Genomic DNA, 24,186 nt, shown 5'->3' with positions numbered 1-24,186 from the left:
GCACCAAAGGGTCAGGAGTCAGAGCACCCAGGTGCCGTGGGGGTGAGCGGAGCAGGTGAGCAGCGGCAGGAGCCAGCACGGCCTCTTCCCCAACATGGGGAGGTTCTGGCCCTCTCTGGCCTTTCAAGGATCCTTTGTTCACAGAATGACTTCCAGGTGTAAGTGAGCATACACACACAGCGGCTGGACTGCCATTAGGGCGTTGGAACAGGTGACGGATATTGTCTGGGCCCCTGGCTCCGCCCCCCTTTCTGGGGAAGTGTCAACCGCACCCGTTTAGAGCTCAGTCCCAGCGGGTCCGTTGCAGGAGTTGCAGGGCAGGGCCGGCTGCAGTGGGAGAAGGCCACTGCCTGCGGCGTCCTGTCCCCTCCATGCTCAGGACAGCGCCTCCCAGAGAGGGGAGGAGGTGCCCGGGCAGTGGCGAGAGCTGGCCTCACTCTTTCTCTTCACCTGTGGGAAGTTTCCCTTCTTCCCTTCCTGGAATCCGTTCTGAGCATGGCTGACAGCGAGCTGTGTGGCTCACCCTGCTGATCAGGAGGACGGGACCCAGGTTCTTTTCCTTTCTCTCCTTTCCTCCCTCCTTTCTTCCTTCTGCATCTGTTACTCTTCTTTCCTGGGGCTGAAAGGTTGTCCAGCACTTAGCAACCGGAGGAGACCCTGGGGGAAGCGGAGGATGTCATTTCCCCGGGCACCCGCGCACCAGGGCATCCACCGCCCTCCACGTCTTCCTAAAGCCGTGGCCCCTGGCAAGGCCCCAGCCCTGCTGGGCCGCCCAGCTCTTCGGCCTGGCTGTTCCCGACTCTGCGCAGCCCTGCGGCGGGAGCCAGGCCCCTTCCCAACAGCCCCGGGTTCCTGCCTTCTCACTCGAGGCCATGTCACCTTGTCCAGCGTGGCCTGCCCCTCTTGGCAAGATTTCCAGCAGCAGTGTGGCAGCCGAGTGCTCCGTCCACCATCACGATGCAGGGCCAGCGGTGCCGCCATGCTTTCTCCGTGTGCCTTTGACAGTGATGACCTGGGAACAGGGTGGGTGGGGGTGGGAAGGAGCCCCACTCTGGGCCCTGGCTGGCTCACTTGCTGGGTTCCCGCCCATGCCCACGCCCCCGGGTCCTGTTCAGATCAAGCAGACCCACCGGCCTCACCTCAGCCCTGAAGCCCTGGGACTGTGACCAAGGGTCAGTGACAGTGCCCATCCTTTTGCGTGCACACATGCCCACCTGCCAAGCCCTCTGCTGGGCACCAGGCGGGCCTGGGCTCCCTTCACCCACGAGCTCCTATCCCATCCCATCCCAGCCCACCCTCCTCTACCTGACTGGGCCTTGCGCCCAGCCGCGTCTCAGAACCCTCTTTCCTCAGCTAGACTTCGCCTGTGAGCCCAGCAGCCTGTAGGAGGACCCTGGCTCAGCTCAGGGACTGTGTGACCAACGTGCTGCCGCCTTGCTCCCAGGGCACAGCCCTGTCCCCTCCCTGCCATGCGTCTCCTTCCTGCTGTCCACCCCTTGGAGGCTCCCACCACTGACAGCCTAGAGAGCCCCTGGGCGGAGGGAACAGGTGTCTAGACCAGCCCTTCCTGAGCACCTGTCTGTCCCCCCAGGCGTGGTCCCTGGGAGCGGGGGCACCCGCTCTGGCTCACTCGTACCCGCTCTGTGGATGACTTGAGTGACTGAACATCAACAGTGACTTCATGCCCCTTTCTCTCCTTTCTTTTGCAGCAATGGATGGTGTGCCTTTTATGATTTCAGAGAAGTTCTCCTGTGTTCCAGAAAGTGTAAGTTCCATCTACAACTGCCCCTTCTTTCAGAAGTTCCTCCACCTTGGTGTCGTCGCGGGGTGTTCTGGGCGTGCCCACGCTCCCTGCTCCGTTCATTTCTCCCTACGTGTGAAACCCTGAGAGCGTCCTGAGAGCTGGGGGTGGCCATGCTGCTCCCTGGGCCCCTGTGGCTGGTTCCTGCACCTAAGGTGCTTGAGAAGTGAAAGGATAGAGTGGGGAGGCCCGGGGAGGCCGGGGAGGCGGGAGACAGCGGAGGCCGGCGTGCGGCGAGCCTCGTCATTTCAAAGGTGGTGCAAAACTGAAGCCCACTTCGCCGGTTGAGAAGGCCGTGTCCCACGTTCAGTTTAGTAATTCTTATCCTTTTTTGTTTAATGGTGATGGTTTCCTGCAGCCAGGGGCCGCCCCACTCTGCCATCACAGTGCTGCATTCTGTGCTCGCTGTACACTGTTCTGGCTCCGAGGCCTCCAGCGGGTGCAGAGCACCTCTGGCGGGGTCTCCCCATGCCCCAGCCCTCTCGGGTGGCAGACTGAGCGAGCTGGTTGAGACTGGAGGCCATTATTCAGACCGTGAGAGGCACCTGCTGGACTGCCCTCTTGCTTGGCCCTCCTAGGGCCCCTCTCAGCTGATGCCCGAACCCCAGGATGGCAGCAGGCATGGCTCATGCCAGTTTGGTAGACTTGTCTCTGGCTTTTGTCCTTCCTGCAGAAGATTGCCTTGAGTAGCTACAAAATGAAGGCCCAGTTTGGGCACCAGCTAAAGAGCCCTTCGCTGTTTTTCTTGGACCCAGCTTAAAACCACCCGGCCTGCAATTTGACCTGCTCTGTAGTTTCCATTTTCATGAAATATAATAGGCCTCCTCTGAACCCTTCTGGTAAGCAGCTTAATCTTGAAAAATGCTCCTGACGTGACATGCGGAGCTCGAGTAACTTCCGAGACTCCACTGGGCCGCGTTGCCATGGAGATGCTGGCGCCTCTCCCACGGCTCCTTGGAGAGCCGCGCTGCCCTGCTCACCAGCTCCAGTCGGGAAGTTTAGTGGAGTAGTTAGGGCCTAACGAGGCGACAGCTGGACCTCCGCTGGACCCTGGCGGTGCGGGCAGGCGGCCCCGTCCTCGCGCCTCACAGGCTGGCAGCACTGACCGAGCCTGCAGTCATGTGGCTACTGGCAGAGCAGCCCTGGGAGCTCGGTGTCTAACTTGGTGGCCCTGTCCCAAGATGGCCCCTGCGATTGTGCTGCTGCCGACCCTGAGCACTCAAGGCCACAGACTCGGGCCAGGCTGGGTGAGCCCTTCCAAGCACTCTGCCGTTTAATCCCCCAGCAGCCTGGCCAGGAGGACCTGCCCAGGCCGCTTTTTAACAGGCGAGGAAACGAAGAGGTGGCCTAAGCTGTTGTGTCAGTCAGCTTTATGGTCACTGGTCACCGTGATCAAAGTACCTGACGAGACCAACTTAGAGGAAGGATAGTTTATTTGGGGCTCATGGTTTCAGAGGTTCAGTCCATGGTGGGCCAGCCCTGTTGCTTTAGGCCCAGGATGAGGCAGAACATGGCGGCAGAGAGGTGTGTGGAGGAAGCTGCTCACCTCATGGTGGCGGGAAGCAGAGGCGGCTGGGGTGCACAGGGCAGATGCTGCCTTGCAGGGCACACCCCCAGTGGCCCAGGCCCTCCCATCCTGCCCACTTTCCATTCGGGCCAGGATGGACTGGCGATGTGGCAGCCCTCACAGGCCAGCCATCCTGCCTCCAACCTTCCTGCAGTCACACAGGAGCTTCTGGGGACACCCCACAGCCAGACCACAACATCTGCGCTGCGTTTCCAGGAGGCTGGTTCTGAATCTGGGTCTTCGGACTCCAGAGCTGGCCTCCTGCTACCACCACCCAGGAAGTCCCTGCAGCCCGTGGGGGCACCATCTCTGTGCCGCCTGCAGGGCCGCTGCAGGTCAGAACCACAGAGGCCCGGGGTATCTGTGGATGACCCTCGGGTCCCACCCGCCCCTCCCAGGCTGCCAGCAGCTGGCCTGGACTCCAGGAGACTGGGCCCTGTGCACCTCTCAGCAATGCAGAACTGACATGGTCAGAAGGGACTCAGACCCGGGCTTCACAGGGCGCCTCTGTGTGCAGCCCAGTCTTCTGTGGACGTCTGTGATGCCCGTTGCCTGTGTATTTGATTTTTCATGCTGAAAAGCTAGCACTTATTTTTTTTAAAAGTCCCTATTTTCCATGAATTTATAGAAACAACCAATGAAATGCAATATTATCATCTCTCTCCACCATTGATTTCACGAACGATAATTGATGGGCGGTTGTTTCATTCGCCTGGCATTTCCAAAGACCCGGAACTCACCCAGCTCCTTCCCAGATACCAGGACTCCTGGGATTCTCCAGGACCCGCTGCCACCCTGAGCCATTGATGGGTCAGGGCAGCCTCGCTAATGAACAGCCGTGGGCACCACCAGCCCCACAGCTCCAGCTTCGCCCACGTTTTCCTCTGGATGTGGGAGGAGAGGCAGAGTCCATCAGCCACGGTCACCGCGTTCCCCAGGCCCTGACTCCTGGACGCACAGTGACTGAGTAGCGATCCTGCAGCTCAGGGGCCGTGCCTGCTCACGTCCCTGTACGCCCACTGATGACTGTGGAATCCTGGAGGAAGAGGTGGCGTGCGGGGTCCTTCAGGGTGGCTCTCGAGCCCACGATTGTCACGCGTGGGCGCTCATGTTTTGCAGCAGGTTAAGAGTGTTGATCTGTGTTTTCAGATGCAGCCCTTTGATCTCTTGGGAATCACCATCAAATCTCTAGCAGAGATTGAAAAAGAGGTAAGTAGGCTGCCCAGAGCAGGGCAGGCCCACCTGGGCCACCATGGGGTCCTCCGTCCCCCTCCCCGAGGGATCTGTGGGTCTGCTCCAGGAACAGCAGGTGCAGGATGCCCTTCTGAGAAAAAAAATAACTTTTCTTTCACTTAAATCTATTTATTAGAAAAAAATAAAAGTATCTCACGTTTTTTCTTCAGTACTGGAGATTGAACCCAGGAATGCTCTATCACCAAGCTACATCACAGTCCTTTTTATTTTTGTTTTGAGAAAGGGCATAAGTTGCCCAAACTGGCCTCAACCCTGCCATCCTCCTGCCTCAGTCTCCCAAGTAGCTGGAATTACAGGCATGGCCACCGTGCCCAGCCCACTCACTTTTAGTGTACTCATTACTTCCAGCCGACTATGACCAACATCCCATCGTCCTTCTCTAAATGAGGTTTTAAGTAACAGATGGCACAGTAGTACTGCTTCACTTTTAAAAAATGTCAGCTCAGTGAAGGTGGAGGTCAAGGGTCAGGCACAGGCATGACTGCTCTTCCCCCCTCTTATACTTTGTGCCACGAGGCGGGTCTTGGGGAAGCGATCAGACCCCTTTAGGACTAAAAGGAGGGGTCAGGGTACCTTGTGCTTGATGAGTTAGACCCTACTTGGCAGCCCAACTTGGGGGTTTGGGGGTTTTTCTAATAGGAAAAAAAAAAAAAAAAGGAAGCCATCGGGATTGGAGTCCAGATGAGAACCCTGAGGGGATCAGACTGGAGGCCAGATCTGCCGGCTTCCTTCCTGTTGTCATAAGACAGCGTTAGCGCGTGCGTCGCCTTTTATGTCTGGAAGATTGTTACGCAGTCACGTGCTGCAGCCAGCTCTCCTCAGAGAGGAACATTTGTCTCAAAGATGGAAATGGAAGGACCATTTCAATATTCCCCATTCCTTGGGGTTTTCTCTTGTGTACGCAGCCAGCAGAAGCAGGTTGCATTATTGAAAGATGGCTGAAATCAAGGAAAATTGAATCAATGTAGTACAACAAATTTCTAAACCTGTCATAGCAGAAACAAGACAAAAAACTCCCCGTTCGTCTTTGATTTTCAGTAAATCATAAAAACCAACCTGATTGTCATCTATAGTTTTTTGTTTTTTTTCTGGTAACTTAGGAAAAAAAAAAAAAAAAACAGCTGGCGACTACATTAGAAATACAGGTGCCCATGGAATTTCCTGTCTGCCCCTCTCAAAAGCAGGACGGCTGTGGTGGCTGCAGGGGCCGAGTGGGTGTGTGAGGAAGGCCTTTGAGGTTGGCCTGCTCCAGCTGCAGGTGGGGAAGCAGGGGCTTGGTCATGCCCACTGGCTCCTGAAGCAGCCACCTGCCCTCTCTGTTGGAAGCGGGGATAACAGTAGAACTCGTCTCAGAAGGCGTCTTGCCAATGCTGAGTGAGCTGGCGTGGAAGGGCCTGGGCCGCGGTGCCCATGGCCCGGGTTGTGTGTTGGGGGAGGGAGCAGTGTCCCATCCCATCACAGGCCAGCCTGCCCGGCACACGTGCGACGCGCACAGCTCTGGGCTCCAGGCATGTGCCCGTCATCACGGCATGTCTCCCGGCCCAGCAGGGGCAGAATCGAGGCCCCAAGACCGAAACCCACTCCTCCATGTGCAGCTAAGGTTTGTGGGTCCATGTCCCTCCAAGGAGGCTCTCTGGCTGGTGGGGACAACAGGTCTCAGAGGCCAGGCAGCCTGGGTTCCAGCCCTGGCTGGGCCGCTGAGTGGCTGGGATCGGGTGGGCAGGCGAGGCCCGTGGAGGCCCCTGGCTGTGGTAGGACACAGGAAAGCCGTCTCCCTCCCGCGCTCAGGACTGAACGCGAGGCAGGTCTGCGTCACCAGAATGAGTCGTCTTGGCCTTGGGTGTGGCGCCCCTGAGGTGTGCGCCCAGGAGGGAGGCGGCCTGGGCAGAGCCCGGCTGGACCTCTCCTCCCCACTGGAGTGTTCGAGCCTCCGTTTGCCTTTCTGAAAAGCCAGGGTGGCAACGAGAACATTGGGTGCACGGTACCCTAGGCTTCACCGAGCCCTGCTGCCACCGCTTCTGCGGTGGTGACCATGGTGGGCACCATCACTGCCGCCACTCTCCCCGTCCACAGAAGGGGCACAGCAGCATCCACACTGGTTCAGCAGGGCACACGCCGAATGCTGGCAGCCAGGGGTGGTCCTGGGTGCCAGACCTGCCGCGTTGCTCTTCTGCAGCGATGGGGAAGGGAGAGCCTTCCTGTCCAAGGCCATTAGAGTCGCCTGTGAGGGCGCGTGGGGGGAGGCCAGGAGCGCCCGGCAGGGCTCCACAGGCACCAGGGCACCTGCACCGGCCACCCTGGCGTGTCCACTGCCCGTTAGGCTGTGGTGCCCTTCTGGGAGGCGCCTTGCTCAGCAGCCCTCCCACCTCTCCACGGAGGGTCTGCTGCACAGGGAGCCCGCGGTGGCCGCCATCCCAGTCGCCTGTGGCAGTTGGAGGCCGAGGGGCAGCCCCTGCTCTTGGCCCTGCGTGTGGGCCTGGAGCAGGCAGGTGTCCCCAGGACGGTTTTCTTTTCTTGTCCTCTTTTTTCCATCCCCAGCCAGTCCAGCTGCCTTGGTTAGGGGCCCTAAGACCCCGGCTTGGAAACCTGCTTTGTGTCCTGTGGGCCTCTAAACCAAAACCAATAGAGGAAGAGAAGGTGCAATAAAATAAGCAAAGGTGGGAGAGGCCTCTAGGTCCAGGCACAGAGCCCGACCCGCGTTTCCCTGCTGCCCAGACACCTCCCACGACCACCCAGCAGCCTCCGCAGGCAGGAGAGGCCCCTGGGGGCAGGTGCTTCCCTGTGGGCAGAAGTGTCCTCCCACCTTCCAGAACAAACCGGAGTCAAGAAGTCAAGCCATCTGCCCAGTGCACTTGGTGGTCCCAGCACTCACAGGAGGGCTGAGCGTGACCCTGGCTGAACGTGCCACATCCACCATCCGATCAAGGGGGACTGTAGCTTTAAAGGAAGTAGCTTCCTCTAAAGGCAGCTTGTCCTTCTGTCCATCCAGCCCTGAGCCAGTTTGCTTTCCTGCTGCCCTGCCCAGCTGGGGGATGCTTCTGAATTTCAGCCCAAGCCCCATCCCACCCGCTGACCTCAGAAACCCCCGACCCTATCAGCCCCGAGCATGGGGTTCGGTACCTGAGCAGGAGCGCCTCAGATGAACTCCAACAGGCCCTACCCGAGTCCCCACCACGGCCAGGACCACTAAGTAGCCCATGGGGAGGGTCTCACCCTGTTGGGGTGGGCAGTGCACCCTCAGCCCCTGAAGGCTGCTGAGCTCGGGGGGGAGGGGAGCGTGACACTCAGCCCAGGCAGCCAGGGACACCTGAGAGCAGAAGGACACACACTGGCCAGCAGCACAGGGCCACAGATCAGCACTGAGACCAGGGGTCTGCAGGGACCTCTGTGGCCTGGAGGTGGTGGAGGCAGTGTACCCAGGACGTGTCCCCTCTGCATGCCCAGGGTAGGGCCGTCTGCTGCTTAGGTCTGACCCTGGGGCACGTCCCCACCTCCGCAGGAGCGCAGGCCTGACCATCCCGCCCCAGGGCATGCACCGTTCTGTCAGTGCCCTACTGTGGCCAGGCGTTGGCCAAACGGCTGCTGCCACTGCCTTCAGACGCCTCCTGGGCAGCGTGGCACACGCAGCACCTGGTGCTGTTTCGTGGCCGAGCCCCGGGAGCGTGCGGAAAGCTGACCTCAGTGCACGCCGTGAGCCGATCTGCACACGCAGTGCTGGGGAGACAGGCCTCTCGTGGCTGAGACGCGCTCTGGTGTGGGTGGTTTAAAAAGAAGGAAGCCGTGATTAGAGGCTCAGCCTCCACCGCCGTCACCCGGCTCCCAGTGACACCCGTGCCTCCTGCCCATCCCACCTCCAGCCCTCCAGCAGCCACCATCCTCCTGCCGCCCACATGTACCCGCAGCTCAGAGCGGAGGCTCTGCCGTCCACCCAGGCTGTGGCGCACGAGTCCCCGGCCCAAAGGGAACCTCTCCCCACAGCCACGGGGGCCACCAGAACTGGCCCTGGCAGCTTCTTGGCAGCAACCAGGAGACTTTCTGGCCGTCCCCTCGCCCTCCCATGGGTCCAAGCAGTGGCTTTGTTGCTCCGCGGAGGGCGGCAGGGACCCTGTGGGGCTGTTGTCCCCCCGCCGCCCAGGGAAAGCCGCAGTGGTCGGGAGCGGGAAGGGTGTAATTCCGCAGCCGTCCGTGATGAAGCGTCTTCCCTCGGAGTGAGGAGACGGGCATATAAATATTCTCGGGCCCTGCCGCTCTTTATTTCCCTCGTAAGCAGTTGCCCCATTTCTCCTTCTGATGGATTCCCCGCAGCCAGCCGGGAGGCAGCTGATCCCAGCCTGGCCTCCCTTGTCTCTGGGATGGGTCAGGCGGCAGTGGCCTGGCGGGTCCATTTCATGCGTAACGACCTGCAACCTTTTAACACAGGAGCAGACCCCCCGGACGAGCAGCTGGGGCGGGAGGAATCGGTGCCAGCCGCACAGAGCCCTTGCCCCCAGCTGCCCCCGCTCACCCGAAGCCGGGCCACACCCCTCCTGCCCTCAGGGGGCGCCTGGAGACTGTGGTGGCCGGGGAAGCACTCATTAGCCCACCTTGCTTCCTGGGGAGCAGACGACCTCCATTTTCATTGGACTTGAGAGCTCAAAGACGAGGGAGCGTCTAATTAGCAAAGGGACGGTCTCGTATTAATCACTCCCTTAAAATTGACAAGGGAGGCAGTTCATTTAACCACTTAATTGCTACAGGTTTTTATGGGCTGCTGTTTGCAGACATATTTAATGAAGAAGTTATAAATCTAAGGGAGCTTAAAATTTTAATTTTATACCTAAATATTTTCCTTGTTCTCATGTTTGTAGTCAGTCCTCCAGAGAGTAGTCACGTGGAATGTTCTTTAAATGAACATATTTGCTAACTGGCGTGATTTCAGTTTTTAAAACATTGGTTCCAGCAATTAGGCATTTTTTTCAGTTCCCAAATGACTAGAGAAATTCGTCTTGATTATAATTGCTCTTAGCCACGCATATCTAATTTGTGTCTTTTTAAGTGTTAATTAGTAAACAGTTTGAGCTGACATCTTTATGTGTTTGTGTGTTGAAAAATGGGGCTTATTGCTTATTTAGCTTGGGGCCGATTCCACTAGCATTTACGTCACGACATTGAGGTGAAATTAGTGAAAATACCTTTGGCAGTGCAAGGTAAAAAGCATCTTGAGTCCAACTTTCGGACATCCGCTTGGCCTGGGCCTCTTCAAATGCGAGGTTACGGTGGATTTGGGATCTACATCCTGTAGAAGAAAGAGTAAGGCAGAAGATTTTTGTATCAATAATGAAATGGCAGGATCCCAATTTTATAAAAGCAGAATGTTCAGATCCCAACACGATTGTTCGTTCTTTCTGCTTTTGGAAGGCTTTCAGTGTGCTTATTACTGTTACAGAATTTTGTGGAGGGCTGCGGTACAGGCACAAAATATGTGGTCCCTTTGCACCATCTAGTGGTCGGGTCATAAACTGCAACAGGAAATGATACGGTGCCTGCTCTCCATTCATGAGGTCCAGAATTTTCCCCACCCAGCAGCACCTTTTGATTGCTTTATTTTAGGGTCAGGCAGCTGGACTATTTGGGGCTAGAAATACACCTACTTTATTTTTACTACTTTTTTTACTAAGCAAAAGCTAGCTAAGTCAATAGAAGCTAACCTATTCTGCTTCCCTTGTATGTATTATTCAGAGATGGAGGGAGAGTCTCCCAAATTCTCCGAGAGCTCACGCTGAGTTGGGATCATCTCAACCAAAAACAAAGAAGCCCAATATTCTCACCACAAAAATATGATACGTTGATGAGGCGATGGATATGTTAATTAGCCTGATGGAATTTTTCTATGATGTGTACACAAATCAAAACATCATGTTGTACCCCATAAATACAATTATTATTTGTCAATTAAAAATAAAATTTTAGGGACTGGGGGGATAGCTCAGTTGGTAGTGCTTGCCTTGCAAGCATAAGGCCCTGGATTTGATCCCCAGCACCACAAAAAATAAATAAAATAAGATAAAATTTTAAAAGCATTTTAAGAGAAGTCTAACAAATTAGTTAAGTAGTCTCTCTGACGGTGTGAAAGAAGTCCCAGGCTCCTTCTGAGCTTTGGGGAGGAGCGGGGCCCACCCGTCCTGCTGGCCACTGACCACAGCCCAGGAACAGCTGTTGGGTGCGCAGACAGGAGCCAGCCCTCCCCACAGATGGAGGAACTTGCAAGCAGTTTATCATCTTAAGCAGCTACCCTGCCAATCAGAATCGATTGTTTGGATATTTAGCTTCAGCTGCTTCCAGGCGGGACTTTGCATCCGCCCGTTGGCTTGTGCTTCTCTTGTGGCTCTGCCTGGCTGTTTTTTATTGGCCTGCTTCACTTCTTCCACTCATTTTTAAAAGCCCTTTATGTTTTAAAGAGAGGCACCGTTTCTCCACCCAGACGTGTGCACACATCCGCTTTAACGCATGTCTCGTTAGTGATATGTGCTGGGCTGGGGCGAGAGCTCAGTTGGTACAGTGCTGACCTCACATGCACAAGGCCCTGGGTCCTGGTCCCCAGCACCACCAAAAAAAAAAAAAAAAAAAAAGATGTATGCTGCCGTAGGAAACTGTTTAAATTTTTGTGGCAATTTCATCTTTAAATTTTTTTTTTAATTTTGTCTTTTCCTTTTGTGTCATTCTTAGATTACAAAACATTCACCCCTGTTTTCTTCTATTCTTTCAACTATTCTTCAGCTACTCAATCCGTCTGGAATGTATTGGGAAGTTAGATCTAGAATCAGCTCTATTTCACCCTGAAGTGTTAGCCAGTTTTCTTCAGATTAGGGTTTTTTCCTTCCTTGACTTTTAAATGCCACCTTTATCGTATATTTCCACGCACAACTGAACTGATGGAGGTTGTTCCTGGCTTTGCCTGTTCTCTTTTCTTATATTATGGCCACATGTTGGACCCTTCCGCTTTATAACAACCTTTCATATCTGGTAGTGTTAGTTTCCCCCACCCCCACCCGGAATTCTCCTAACCGAAGTGGCACGATTGTTACTCCAGCTAAACTTTGGACTCTTTGGGGGAGGGTCTGAAAATCCATCCCACACTCGTGTTGGAACTGCATCGAGTAGTGGGTTAATGGGAACGGTCGACATTCCACCCGCTGCGTCTCCCAGGAAAGCGTGCTCTGCCCCCGGTCTGCGCTGGCTGCTCAGCGGACTTGAGGGGTCTTTCTGCAGAGCGCCTCCACGCTCCCTTTGAGAGTCCGCCTCCGTGGCTTATGTTCCTGTAGTCCTCGCGAGCAGGATCTTTTCTGTCACTGTTTTCTGCCACTTAGGTATAAAGAAGCTGTTGACGTGTGGATGGCAGGGGCGCCGGCCACCTCGCTGACCTCCTTGTTTCTGATGGGTTTCCATGGCTTTCCTGGGGCTCCGGAGGCAGGCAGCGGTGTCCTCGCCAGCGGGCCGCCCTCCTGCTCTGCAGCTCAGTCCCCTTCCAGGGAGCCTTTGTCTGCCGCCCCAGTCCGCAGGCCGCCTCGTGCCCACGACTTGAGTGGCAGCTCCTAGTTTCCATATCAACCTCCAAGGCTGCCTTTCGGTGTGCTCCACGTGGATGGCTCTTTTTTCCCTACGTATCAGGTTAAAGAATCCACCATCTATTTCTCTTTCCAAATGTCCTCATCAGGAATGGAGGGTGGCTTTCATAAATGTCTCCGTCATCCATCAAGAGCACCGTCTTTTCCTCCCTGGACGTGTCAATGCAGCGAATTGGGGGTCCCAGTTCCGGGTCTCAGGGACCCCCTGGCGGCGCTGTGCCTTGGGGTTCGTGGCAGCAGCTGCCAGGCGGCCCAGGGCACTGTCATTCACTTGGGAGCGCCAGGCCGTGGCCACGGGAGCAGCGCTGGCTCCTGGCAGAATCACCTGCCCCGCGCCCGCGAGCGCTGGCGGCCCCACAGAGCAGAGGTCAAGGCGGCCGGGCTTTGGGAAGCCCTGCAGGGGGGTTCTGCCCTCATGGCTTTGCGAACTTGCGCCCCACACATTTCAAATAATATAATGCACCAGAGTAAACTAGCGGGAGGTTTCCCGGCGCATGTGACAATGCGCAGGGACGCCCCGGGCGTCCTGGCGGCTCCCCACTTTCAACCCAGAAGTCAGCGTGAGGAACGGTATTTTAAATGTTCTCCACACAGAATCAGAAGAGGGGCGATCCAGGCGCCTGCCTCTGGGGTGCATCTTGAGGCCACTCTGAGTGCTGACGAGAGCTCGGAAGCCCAAGACCCTCTGCTCCACAGGGCAGCTGGCTCTCCAGCAGCAGAGGCAGCGGGTCCACAGCTCCACCCAGGCCCCGCTGAGATGCCAGCCTGGCTGCAGGGGCTGGGAGGAGCACCGTGTGTCTGTCCTTCAATCCCCTGGGTGCTTCCTCTGACTTCCCTTAAAGGCGTGGCCTTCCCACCCTGCCTCTCCTACTTTGAGTAGTACAGGGGATACAGCAACAGGCATGGTTTGTCCCCGTCGAGCCACCACTCACACAGAATACGGTTACAGTGATGCAACGGCCGTTGGTTGCAGGCCCCTGCCTGGTTAGGCAGTGTGTAGGGAGCGGTAGGGACTGCGGCAAACGGGAGTCTGTGCCTCCCCCCGGGAAGCAGGCCCTCCTCACATGGTGGGACTGAAGTTGGCCGTGAGGGTCTAGAACTGCTGTCATCTTGCCGCAAAGCCTGGCTGGAGTTTAGCATTTTATGCAGTCTCCCGACTCTCCAGGACTTGTTCTTAGAGACCACGCGGACCGACACTGTGAGCCTGCCGCTCGCCTGTGGTCTGTGCCTTGCTATGGACACGTGCTGGGCTTCTGCGGGCGTGTGCAAGTCACTGAGATGGGCCTGGCAGGGTCGTGCTCAGAGCACCCAGGCTGGACCATGTGCTGCAGCTGCCACAAACAGTGACTGCACCAGGGCTGACGCCCAGCTAGCTGCTTTCTCTCCTCTGCAGCCAACTCTGCCCAGAGCCCAGCTGTCCCTTCACCCTCCGCTGGCCGTCCACCCGCCCATCACCCAGTCACTCATCTGCTGCAGTCCATGACCCCTGGCCCCGGAGCCACAGACGTGGTGGTGGCGGAGGCTCTACCGCCAGCCTGTGCCTCGGTGCTCTCAGCAAGGGCTGCCGGAGCCCAGAGGGAGGGATGCTCCAAATGAGCAGAGCAGCGAGGGTGCCTTCAGCTGGTGTAAAGGAAGGGACTTTACCACCCAGGGAGAAGCTCAGACAGGCAGGCAGGTGCGTGGCCTGCCCTGCAGGAAGGGGAGGAGCTTGGTGGCGGTCTGAGAAGGCTGCTGGGGACAGGTCTCTGCGGAGACCATGCAAGCTGGGCGGGCCGGGGACTCCGGGTCTGCCACAGGACTCGGGAGCGAGCCCCTCCTGCTGCTGCCGCTCTTCTGCGTCCTGGGTGAAAGGTGCTTTGTGAGCCGGGGGCGCCCTAAAGGAGAGGGGCTCTGTTGACCCTGAGCCCAGGGCAGGCATCCCTCTGAGACAGACCCGCAGGGTGGCCACCCCGCACTCCAGGAGCCCGGGCTGGAGCAGGAAGCGGGAGGGAGGCGAGTGCTAGGAGGACGGAAGTGGCCTCGCTGTCGGGGAGGGCAGGGGCCTGATCGGGTGGACAGTGGTGCATTTGCAGGTCCCCTCAGCCTGGCTCTGTGCCCAGACAGGTGGCTTCTGCTCCTGGAGCTCGCAGCAGGCGGGCAGGGGCTGAGCTAAAGGAGAAGACTGGCGCCTGGTGGAGGGCCTCAGGTGCCCCACCCTTCCCACTGGGTGGGCTCCGGGCTGGGGCGGGGGGCTCCCTGCTCCCACCTCAGGAAAGCCGCGAGCCATCTGGGAGAGCGGGGAGAAGCAGAGGCGCGTCCCTCGGGGTCTGCAGGAGTGCTTGCTGGCCCATCTATGCCCAGTGGTGTGGTAGCTAAAGGCAGCTCCGGCTTCGTCCCGAGCCCAGGTGGCTCGGTCGGGTCAGCCCCTCTGAGCTTCCGCTTGCTCCCCTGCAGCAGGAAGGACTTCGGCTGGCCTCACAATGGAATGCAACCTCCATCCCAGACATGGTCAGGAACTAGCCACTCTTCTTTCACTGTCTTGGTGACCACAGGAGCCGTGAGCCGCAGACCTCGCTTGGGGTCCCGCCTCAAATGAGGGCATCTTCTCCACGCCCCAGTATTCTAGACGCCCCCACGGCATGGGGGCGGTGCCCGCTTCCCTCGTGCCCCCTCCGCGTGTGAACAGCTGTCCTCCAGCTTGAACACTCAGAACACTTGGCCTCCGCCTTTTCCCCAGTCCCTCCCGTGTCTCTGGAGAGCCGTAATCCAAGCAGGGGAGCCCGGTCTCCCACAAAGACGGGGCCACGGCTGTCGCTTTCCCTCTCCAGCCCTGAGCCTGCACTCCGGCTGCCCCAGGGATTGGCCTGTTCAGGGTGCAGACCTGGCTGCTGAGCGGAGCGCCTGGGCTCCTGAGCCTGCTGCCCCGCAAGGCCCAGGATCTGGCTGCAAACCAGCCTGGCCCCTCCCAGGACAGCAGCCTCCCGGGCAGCCCGCCCTGTGGTGGCCCTGCCATTCTCTCCAGGGCCCGGGTGTCGGGGTCAGTGAGGAGGACATGGACCCCACCAGAGGGAAAGGATTCTTCCCGGAATGAAGGCTCCCTGCGCACGGAGCATGGGGAGGCTGAGTGCTGAGGATCAGGTGGAGGACGGTGGGCGGGGCCTAGGCGTGGGGTACCTGGGAGACGGGAGCGATGCAGTGGCCAGGGAGGCTGGGGCGCAGGCAGAGGGCTGCTGCAGGTCCCCCGCCACCCGCGGTCCCTGCTGAGGCCAGGCCCCCCGCCCTCCACAGCTGCTGCCATCCAGGCTCAACCTCCGGGCCACCCCCTCTAGGCCCTTCTGTGACCCACTGCAGTGCCACTGCCTTGCTCACGTCACCTCCGAATCGCAGCCCATGACAGGCGGTTGCAGATTTTCCTGGTGCAGGTACCCCAGCCGGCCTAGCACCTGCCCCCCAGAGTTACTCTAGGCCTGGGCCTCAGGAAGTCAGATCCTGCCCCAGGCCTGTTTCCTCACTGCAGAGTACGGGTGCTTGAAAAAATCCCTTACCCTGTCTGCCAGGAGCCCCCTGCTCCACGTGCGCGTCACTAGGTGCAGGGAGGCGGGCGGGGAGGGGCGCAGGCCAAGGGGCCAGCGGAGAGTGCACCCTTGCCTCGCCCTGTTGAACCGTGTTTAGCTGAATGTTTAACGGCCGTGCTTCTCCACCTGCCTAACCATTAAAATCACCTGGTATTTTATAACATGCCAGTTGCCCTCTGCCACTGTGGCCCAGGTTGTCCGCTCTGGTGCACAGCCAGGACAGATGGCTTTACTGTCCGGGTGCCTTCTGGGCTCTCACAGCTCCCTCATGAGCAGGAGGTTTGATCGCCCTCTTCTTGTCAGCGAGGTTGGGACTAAAGTGACCTAGCCTCCAAGGTACAGCTGGAAGCTGAAGTCAGAACCTCCTGCTGACAGGGCGCTGGCCTCGCGATGGGCAAAGGATTGTGGCAGCTGGGACTTGCAGGCCTGGCACTGTCAGTTGCAGGCCCCCACCCGACCCCAGGAAAGCCCCAGCAGAGCCCCTGACAGTGACGGCTCTTTCCAGGGAGAGGCCAGACCTGGGTGGCCGGGTGGTTGCAATGGCAGCCTGTGCCCACCAGAGGGCACCCTGGCCTGGCGCTGCTCAGCTGGACTCAGCTCTGTGAACCAAATGCTTTTTAATTGAAAATTTTTTTTAATTCAAAAAGGATTTGCTGTTTGTACTTGAGTGCAGGTTTTCCTTATGCAGGAGACTAATGTCTTGAGTAAACAGATCCGGGCCCAAATCCACCTTCAAAGGTACTCACTGTTTGCCCAAGGGAGTGAAAGGGCTTCCAGAAGCGGCCCTAGTCTCTTGGGCAAACATTTTGGGGACGAGCAATCCTGGGCAGAGGACAGCGTCTGTGGGAAGGTTATCCGCAGCCTAAGGGGGATTATGTCAGGGGACATATGTTGAAATTTCATTTGGGGAGTGAGGGAAAACAAGAGGGGGGGCGGTGCTTTTCTTCAGCTAAGATAACCTAAAAAGGGAAAAAATCCCGAGGGAGAGGGCTGTCTGCGCTGCCCCCACGGCCCAGCCCCTCGGGCTCCGTGTGCTCCGGCTGCAGTCGGAACAGGCAGGCGTGTGCTCCTGGCTCCCGGCTCCCAGGCAGAGACGAGTGAAGTAGGAACCAGCTGTTCATCCTCCAGCGCCCGTGCCCCTCCCCACAGCCGGTGTTACTGCTGCCCACTGAGCCTGGCACTGCAGGGCTGGTCAGCAGTCACCCTCCACTCTGTCCCAGGCCTCCCCATCTGCACGTGGGTCCCCAGGCCAGTCTGAGCCCTCCAGGAGACCCGGCTGTGGGCTCCACCATGCCCACCCCACGCTGGCACTGCAGGCCTTCTGCAGGGGCCTGGTCTCCAGACCTCCAGGTAGACGGCCCTGCCCCTCGCTCCCTGCTGTGAGGTCTCTGGCCTTCCTCTCCACAGCCCCGTCACCTTCGCTCCCAGGTCCCACATCTGGGCCGCCGGTTGTCTCAACTTGCCCTCAGAACGGCTGCCATCCCTGGGAGCTGCTTGAAAATGCAGACTCAGGCCCACCCAGGCCAGCAGGGCCAGAGTCTCGTCTCAAGGTCCCCCGCACGGCGTGCGGTCAAGGGGGGAGGCGCCGATGGTCTCGTGCCTGAGCTCTGCCCTCTCCCTGGCCCAAAGAGGTCACCTGCCTCCCAGCCCCTGGCCTCCCCAGGCCTCCAACCGAGGCCTGTTCTCTTGTCCCCTGACCCTTGTGCGCTTCTTGAAATGCCCTCACTTTGCAGCCCAGCCACCCTGCTGGGCAGCCCTGGTCCCTGCTCTCATGCCTGGTCCCCGGATGTTGCCCCAGCCAGGGGCACAGCTGCACTCCCGTTTGTGCGGATGGCCGGGTTGTCCACACCATTATCCTGTGGAGACCCAAGCCCCCAACTCAGGCACTTGTGCTTGCCTGCGCTTCCCCGATCAGACCCCTTCTCTGCTCCAGAGGAATGCCACTTTGCTCCCTCCCTGGGCACCTTGTGAATCCTGGGAACACGGACTGAGCGGGGCTTGTGCCTGGTCCCAGTGCCCAGCACAGGGTGAACCCCAGGTGCCGGTGCGGTCGACCCGGACAGGTGTGTGCGCTGTGGTGTGCCGACCCAAACAGCCACCAGGTGGCAGCATTACCCCAGCCCTTGCCAAGCTGCCCGAGCTCCACACTGGGTGGTCACCTGGGCCCTGGCCAGGAAGCAGGAAAGTGAGAGGCCGATGGGGTGGTCTCTCTAGTAGCCAGCAGGTGTCCAGTGAGTGCTTGCTCCTTGCCAGGGACAGGATCCCTGGCACCCTGGGAGTGGAGAGCCCCCCGCATTAGAGATGAGCCTGCTAAGGAGGCCGGGGGTCTGCCCGGGCCACGCCACAACTCCGTCTCCCTCTCCCTCTCCACACGGCAGCTCCAGGTGACCGTTCTGTGCAGGGAAGCCCTCTACCATGGCAACCCAATGGCTGAAACTTCAGACACTTCAGGTGTTGGCAAACACTGACCCGACCCAAGCTCCCGATTCCCACAGCCCACTCGTGCGCACAGCTGCCCAGCACAACCCCCACTTGAGCCCACGCTGCCACCTCTGCCAGGGTGGGTGCTCTTGCCCTGCCCCACGGTTGCACTGAGATCCCCGCCTTCAGGTGAGGGTGAGCTGCAGGGGCCCCCTGGCCCCGTCCCGGTTCTCGCCTTCTCTCTGAATTTCCATCCGACTGAGAACCTCCCTCACCGTGTCTGGCACTCGGCTCGAGTGGAGGGAGCGCAGTCTCCAGGGAGGCTAGGCCTGGCTCGGGGCAGCAGCACAGCCAAGCAGAGGACAGGGCCCTCGCCGGGCAGCCCGCCAGGCAGCGGGCCCGTGCTCGGCCTGGCAGAGTGGCTCTCCCATTGGCATCGGGAGGCCGGGGGCTGCTGGTGCCCAGCCTCACCTTTCGGAGGCAGGTAGGGGCTGTGAGAGCCATCACCTGTCACCACCCGAGCCCATCGCCTGCCAGGTGTGCTCACGCCTGCACACGCCCCACAGCTTAGACTCACAGCCCTGGTGTACACGCGCCCGGCCACCCGCACGCCCAGCAGGCGCTGGCCTGGCCAGCATCCGGTCTGGACATCGGCAGGGGCCTTGGGCACCTGCACTTGGTCGTGGCCTCTCTGGCGCGCCCCAGGCTGGACTGACCGTGCCTCTCTGCCCACCTTCTTCCGCAGTACGAGTACAGCTTCCGCACAGAGCAGAGCGCCGCGGCCCGGCTCCCGCCCAGCCCCACCCGGTGTCAGCAGATCCCTCAGTCCTGAGGAGCCAGTGGCCTTCCGCGGGGAGAAGACGCCTCGCCCCGTGCCCACACTACTGACCGGGCGGCTGGGGCTGCGGCCGCTCCCCGCCCCGCCACCAGCCCTTCCTCCCACCCCCACGACTCACCCGAAGACCCTGGGCAGCTGAGTGTGACCTCCGGTCACTGGCTTGCCTGACGAGACCCCCAGCCTCCCTGGGGACGTTGCTCACGACTGCGACTGATGTGTGTGTGTTGTAGTGACCGGCGGCTCCTGGCATGTCTGTGTGACGACCAGTCGTGCTACCAAGCCTCCCCACCTGGAGTCACTCCGAGGGCCCGGCCGTCGCTCCGGACGCCCAGTGACGCACACTGGCTCCTTTTCTCCTGTCACTCACCACGGGAATCCCACAAAGCCATGTCACCCTCCTGGAAGACCATGAGGCTGGACGCTTCACGTTGGACCCTCTGGGACTGTGTCACCTTTGACCCAGGGCTTTGGGGAGCAGGTCCCTCTCACCAAGAGGCCCAAGTACCCCAAGCATTTCACAGCAACCCTGAGAAAACGTGGGTGGGAGAGGCCAGAGGGCCCAGTCCCACTTTGGACAACTGTGGACTCTCCACTTGGTGCATGACTGGACGCCAGAGGCCCTGCCACCAGCATGGGGGGGCCCCACTTCCTGAGGGGACGGTGGGGTGACCAGGCACCTGCCCAGGCGTGAGTGCTGCTTGCCCACATGCCTTTCCCAGACGGCCAGACTGGAACACTTCGGCCAGCCCAGCTCCACCTGCCGCAGCCAGTGACCTGACCCAGTGACCACGGGGACATGCCCCACAGGGCCACCACAGGCAGTGACACAGGTGCCCATCACTGGAGGGACGTGGGCACGTTGCCCAGGCTCCTCAGCCAGGCTGTCTCCGTGGCATCTGCTGACAGGGAGACAGGTCATCTTTAAGAGCCCCCTGACCCAGGCCTCTGAATCCAGCCAGAGCCAACCTTGTCCCCAGGGTCCACTGGAGGCACCCAGCTCAACCCACACGTCTGCCATGAGAACAGTCTCCAGTGCCATCTCTGGGTCTGGCCCGCGCCCCGTGGGCAGCTTGCCGGGCTGGCTGTGAGGGCCTGCCCCAGTTCCCCAGGACGCGGGCGCCTGACGCCTTTGGGTCCCCAGAGGGGGCTCTGGACGTGAGGGTTGCTGCGTGTCAGAGGCCCACGGACAGCGTGGCTGTGGGCAGCAGCTGCCTCGGCCCGTACAGACCCCATCAGCTGAAGTTCCAGAGATGTCCACCTGCCGAAGGAACCAGAGAAAGCCAAAAGTTTGGCTGAGAGCCAGCGTGGGGCCCAAAATACCTCACTGCCCGTGTCGCCTCGGCTCCGGACCCTCGCCACCCCTTGTGGACCAGCCTTCTCCTCGGGCAGCTCTTCATCTTCACTCGGTACCTCTTCGTCTCTGTGTGTTACAAGGGCCCCCTCCCCTAAGACCTAAGGACACCCTATGGAGGTGACCCTCCCACACTTCTGGGCAGCACGTGTCAGGGAAAGGCAGTTAGCTCCCTGCCGGTGCCCAGAAGGACCCATGGCAGGCTGGTGCTTAACCAGGAGGGCTGGCGGACAGCCTGGCGTGTCCACTAGAAACAGCCGGCTGTGCTCCTCGGGCGGCCCAAGAACCTGTCTACTGCTGCTTTTTGATGGTGGCTAGTCCAAAACCAAGTGGCCTGCGCAGCTGAGGCTGGACAGAGGGGTGAGGCCCGGGCCAGCAGGAGGGCTAACGGCAGAGCCTGGGGCTCCACACTTGGTTTGGGCATGTACGCTTTGTCCTGCGACCTCTTTCCGCCCCGATTGGGAGATCACCTGCAGCAGGTAACCGGGGCTTCCTCCACGGTGGAGGTGCTGCAGCTCCGCAGCTCCCCTGGGCCCTTGCCAGCCACAGGGTGGTCAGGGCCGCCAGGAAGAGGCCACACTGTGGGCCCAGGCCGGCTGGAGAGGCCTCCGGTGGCATCATGGACTCAGTTTAAGCAGCTTGACTTAACCGTGACTGTGAAGGCGGTGGTACGGCAGCTGAGCTGGCGAGTGCGAGGTCGAGTCCTGCCCGGTGGAGGGCAGGCTGCTCCCCACCTGGTCCTTGCTTCTGGGAGCTGGACAGGAATGGGCCAGCGTGCGGGTGGCGGCGTGTGCGTGCACCGCCTCAGCACTGCCGGGAGCGGCGAGCCGGGGGCCTCTAGAGTCTTTGGGGAGAGTGCTCTGCCCACCAACCCCTGGCCTCTTCTGGAAGGAAGGACAAGGATGCCCTTGGCCACGTGAAGGGCCACAGCCTCTCCCTTGGGTTCCCCGCAGCACGTCCCACAGATGCTGCGGTCCCTGCCCAGTACCCGTCCCCCTGAACAGAATAACCAGAGCACAGCTCCCACAGCCCCACCCCTGCTATGAAATCCAGTCCCCTCCTGAGACCTTGCAGATGGCACAAAGTTGACAAGGAGTGGCTTGCTCCAGGTCCACCTACAGACTTATCATAAGGCCTTTTTTTTACCCCAAATCCAAGAACTGATGCCTGCCACACCCTCCACCATTGGAGAGATGAGACCCCTCGTCTCAGTAAAGAAATCACAGCTCCGTGCTACCCTCGCTCTGTGGCCAGAGCGGTGTGGCCTCCAGTGACCAAGCTCATTTTGTAGGGAAAAGCTGCAGACACTGGTCAGTGGCCCCTGTGGGAGGACAGGCTGACATGACCTGAGCCGCCCTCTGCCCGGGACGACCGGGCAGTCCAGGAACTTTCTCCCATCGCTTCCCCCCAAACAAAACCCAGTGGTTCATGTTCCCTGCTGCCTGTTGCAGATGGGGATCCTGAGGTCGTGCCTGGCACAGGCTGGTAAGTGGCAGAGACAGGATCTGGCCCCCAGGCCCACTGGGCCAATGTCCTCTCATAAGCACATGCCTCAGGCTGACCTTGTTTGCAGTCCTGTGGTGACTTCCTGGCTGCCACTGGGCCCTGCCAGTCACACGCTGAACATGGTCCACCCCTAGGCGAGGGCTCCCCAGTCTGCAGGCTGCAGCTGCCCCACCACTAACGTGTTTGGGGTTCCCAGCCCACAGCCAAGAACTAGGTGGGCAGAGCCTCGTCAAGCCCAGGTGCCTCCGAGCCATAGAGAACCCGTTGAATGTGGTTCACAGTCTGCCTGACGCTGGAGCCCAGAGGGGGGCTCGCCACTTGCTCCTGCCCCTGCACCCAGCCCCTGTCCAGCAGCCTAGAACCTCGGTCAGTTCTTTTACCTGCTGTGGGTGCAAACGCCAGGGACAGCTGCAGCCATCACCCCAGGAGCCTGGGCTTTGTTGCCCCGACAGAGGGTGCACAGGCCACTGTGACCACTGGCCTCCAACAAGGACCTGGGGAAGGCACCCCCACTGCATATTTATTCAAGGTGACTCTGTACTTGGCCAGGGAAGTTTCACTGTGTGGTTGTCTGTATTCTTAATATAATTTGTTAAATAAACGTTTGTTTTAACCTCTTCCCACGTCTGCTGTTATAGCTGCAGCCACCAGAGGTCAGTGTCCCTCAGGGACGCCTCCGCTCAGCCTTGAGCTGGCCCGCAGGCAACCAGGCTCCTTAGGACGTGGCCACTGCCTGGCCTTTCGGCCTTCTAGAAAGGGCCGTCTTGCCCCCACTTAGTTTCAGTGACCCAAGGAATTCAGGAGGGTGCTGGAACCCTGCCCTCTGGAAGCAGCCCTCAGGGCGCTCCTTGAAGCAGAAAAATCCCAGTGGCCCTGAGAGGCGGCCCAGCGAGGAATCAGCGCCCTTTCGTCTCACGGTTGCCTCTGGCCCCGTCTGTGGGGTGCAGACCACATCTGGCCATTAGGGTGCCAGGTCCCGGTGCATTCAGGACTGCCCTAACTGCTCCCCTGCCTGCAGGACGCCACTCCGTGGGCCAGCAGAGGAGGCCGGGGCCCTGGTGGGATTCACAGCCCCCTGTGAGGTGCCAGAAGTTTGAGTTTCACTATCAAAACTCTCTGCCTCCCTCAGCAGGGACCTCTGGGCTACATGTCCCAGCCAGGGCTGTCCCTGCCTGCCGCTCTGTGCATGCTGGACGGAGGGAAGGAGCCAGAGCTGGCGACCCTGAGCTCAGCACTCTTCTCCCGGGCACCCCGAGGGTCCCCCAAGAGGGCCAGCACCTTGGCCCTGCCTCCCCACACCCCAGCCCCGCCCTCCCGGGACCTCTCCGGTCTTCTTCCCACAGCAGCAGGAGAGGAAAAGTAGCAGAAGTTTCCATAGGAAACCTGAGGTCCAGCAAAGCACAAGCTCATCAGCTGGGAGAGCTGGGTCCCAGGCCTGGCTGTGCCACTTGCTGACTGTGTGGCCTTCAGCTCGTCCCCAACATCACTTACTTGTCAAAATGGGCAGTTTCCCTCTTTCAAGGGCTTCCCTGGGAACATGGAGCAAGGACACACACAGGCCACTGAGGGTGTGCGGCAGAGACAACGACTCGCCAGGCTTTTTTCATGGCCTGGGTTCTGTCACTTCCACACACAGAATCCCTCCCCAGTGCTGGGCCTGAGACACCAAGGAAGAACACGTGAGTGGGGCCTGGACGCGGGGACACAGCCCCAGCCTCCTCAGAAGGCACACCAGGCCACGGGCAGAACCCACTTACACCAGCCTGGGCCGGCGGGGAGCAGATGGACTGGCATCACAAGGAACCCACAGCAGGGTGGCGCGGGGCCTTGGGGATCTGGTGGCTGCCCCTCCTGTTCCCCACACACCAGCAGCAGGTGTCCACAAGACACAACCACCACGTTTATCTATCCCTCTGAAAATCCAGAAGCCACAGTGTTGGGGTTCCAAGTCCAGAGCTGCAGGACAGACTCTGACAGGTTAGCCGAGGCCCAGGAAGCGCCGACCCAGGGTGTTGGCATGAGGGTATGTACACGAGGCTCACAGAACAGGTCCCAGAGGTTCAGACCCTTAAGCAGCATCTGCCAAGAGGAGCCGTGGGGCCGGGGTCCTTCCAAGGAGGAGGGAAGGAGCAGGTCTCCAGGGACACAGGGGCACTGCAGCAGCAGCTCTGTGACGGCAGGGGATGGAGGGCAGGCACCCGAGAGTCCACAGTCCGGTGGCTCATTGGGCATCTTCCAGCCCAGGCCTCGCACCGGCACTGCCAAGAAGCAGCGACCAAAGCTGCTGGCA

At 59.6% G+C, this 24,186-nt stretch overlaps 1 protein-coding gene across 2 annotated transcripts in view; it reads left to right on the top strand.

Annotated features, from left to right (window-relative positions):
* Mvb12b (multivesicular body subunit 12B) overlaps positions 1–22,513 on the top strand; it is a 159,340-nt gene extending 136,827 nt beyond the window's left edge. For both annotated transcript variants that reach the window (XM_047524881.1, XM_047524882.1), the window contains exons 8-10: positions 1,710–1,765; positions 4,518–4,577; positions 18,947–22,513. In XM_047524881.1, the coding sequence (XP_047380837.1) occupies positions 1,710–1,765; positions 4,518–4,577; positions 18,947–19,033 (203 nt within the window). In that variant the 3' untranslated portion in view covers positions 19,034–22,513. The remainder of the gene's footprint in view (positions 1–1,709; positions 1,766–4,517; positions 4,578–18,946) is intronic.
* The last annotated feature ends 1,673 nt before the right edge of the window (positions 22,514–24,186 follow it).

Source organism: Sciurus carolinensis, chromosome 14, assembly GCF_902686445.1.
Source record: "Sciurus carolinensis chromosome 14, mSciCar1.2, whole genome shotgun sequence".
NCBI lineage: Eukaryota > Metazoa > Chordata > Mammalia > Rodentia > Sciuridae > Sciurus > Sciurus carolinensis.
The sequence above is the reverse complement of the archived record's forward strand: the minus strand, read 5'-3'. Positions and strand labels throughout refer to the sequence as shown.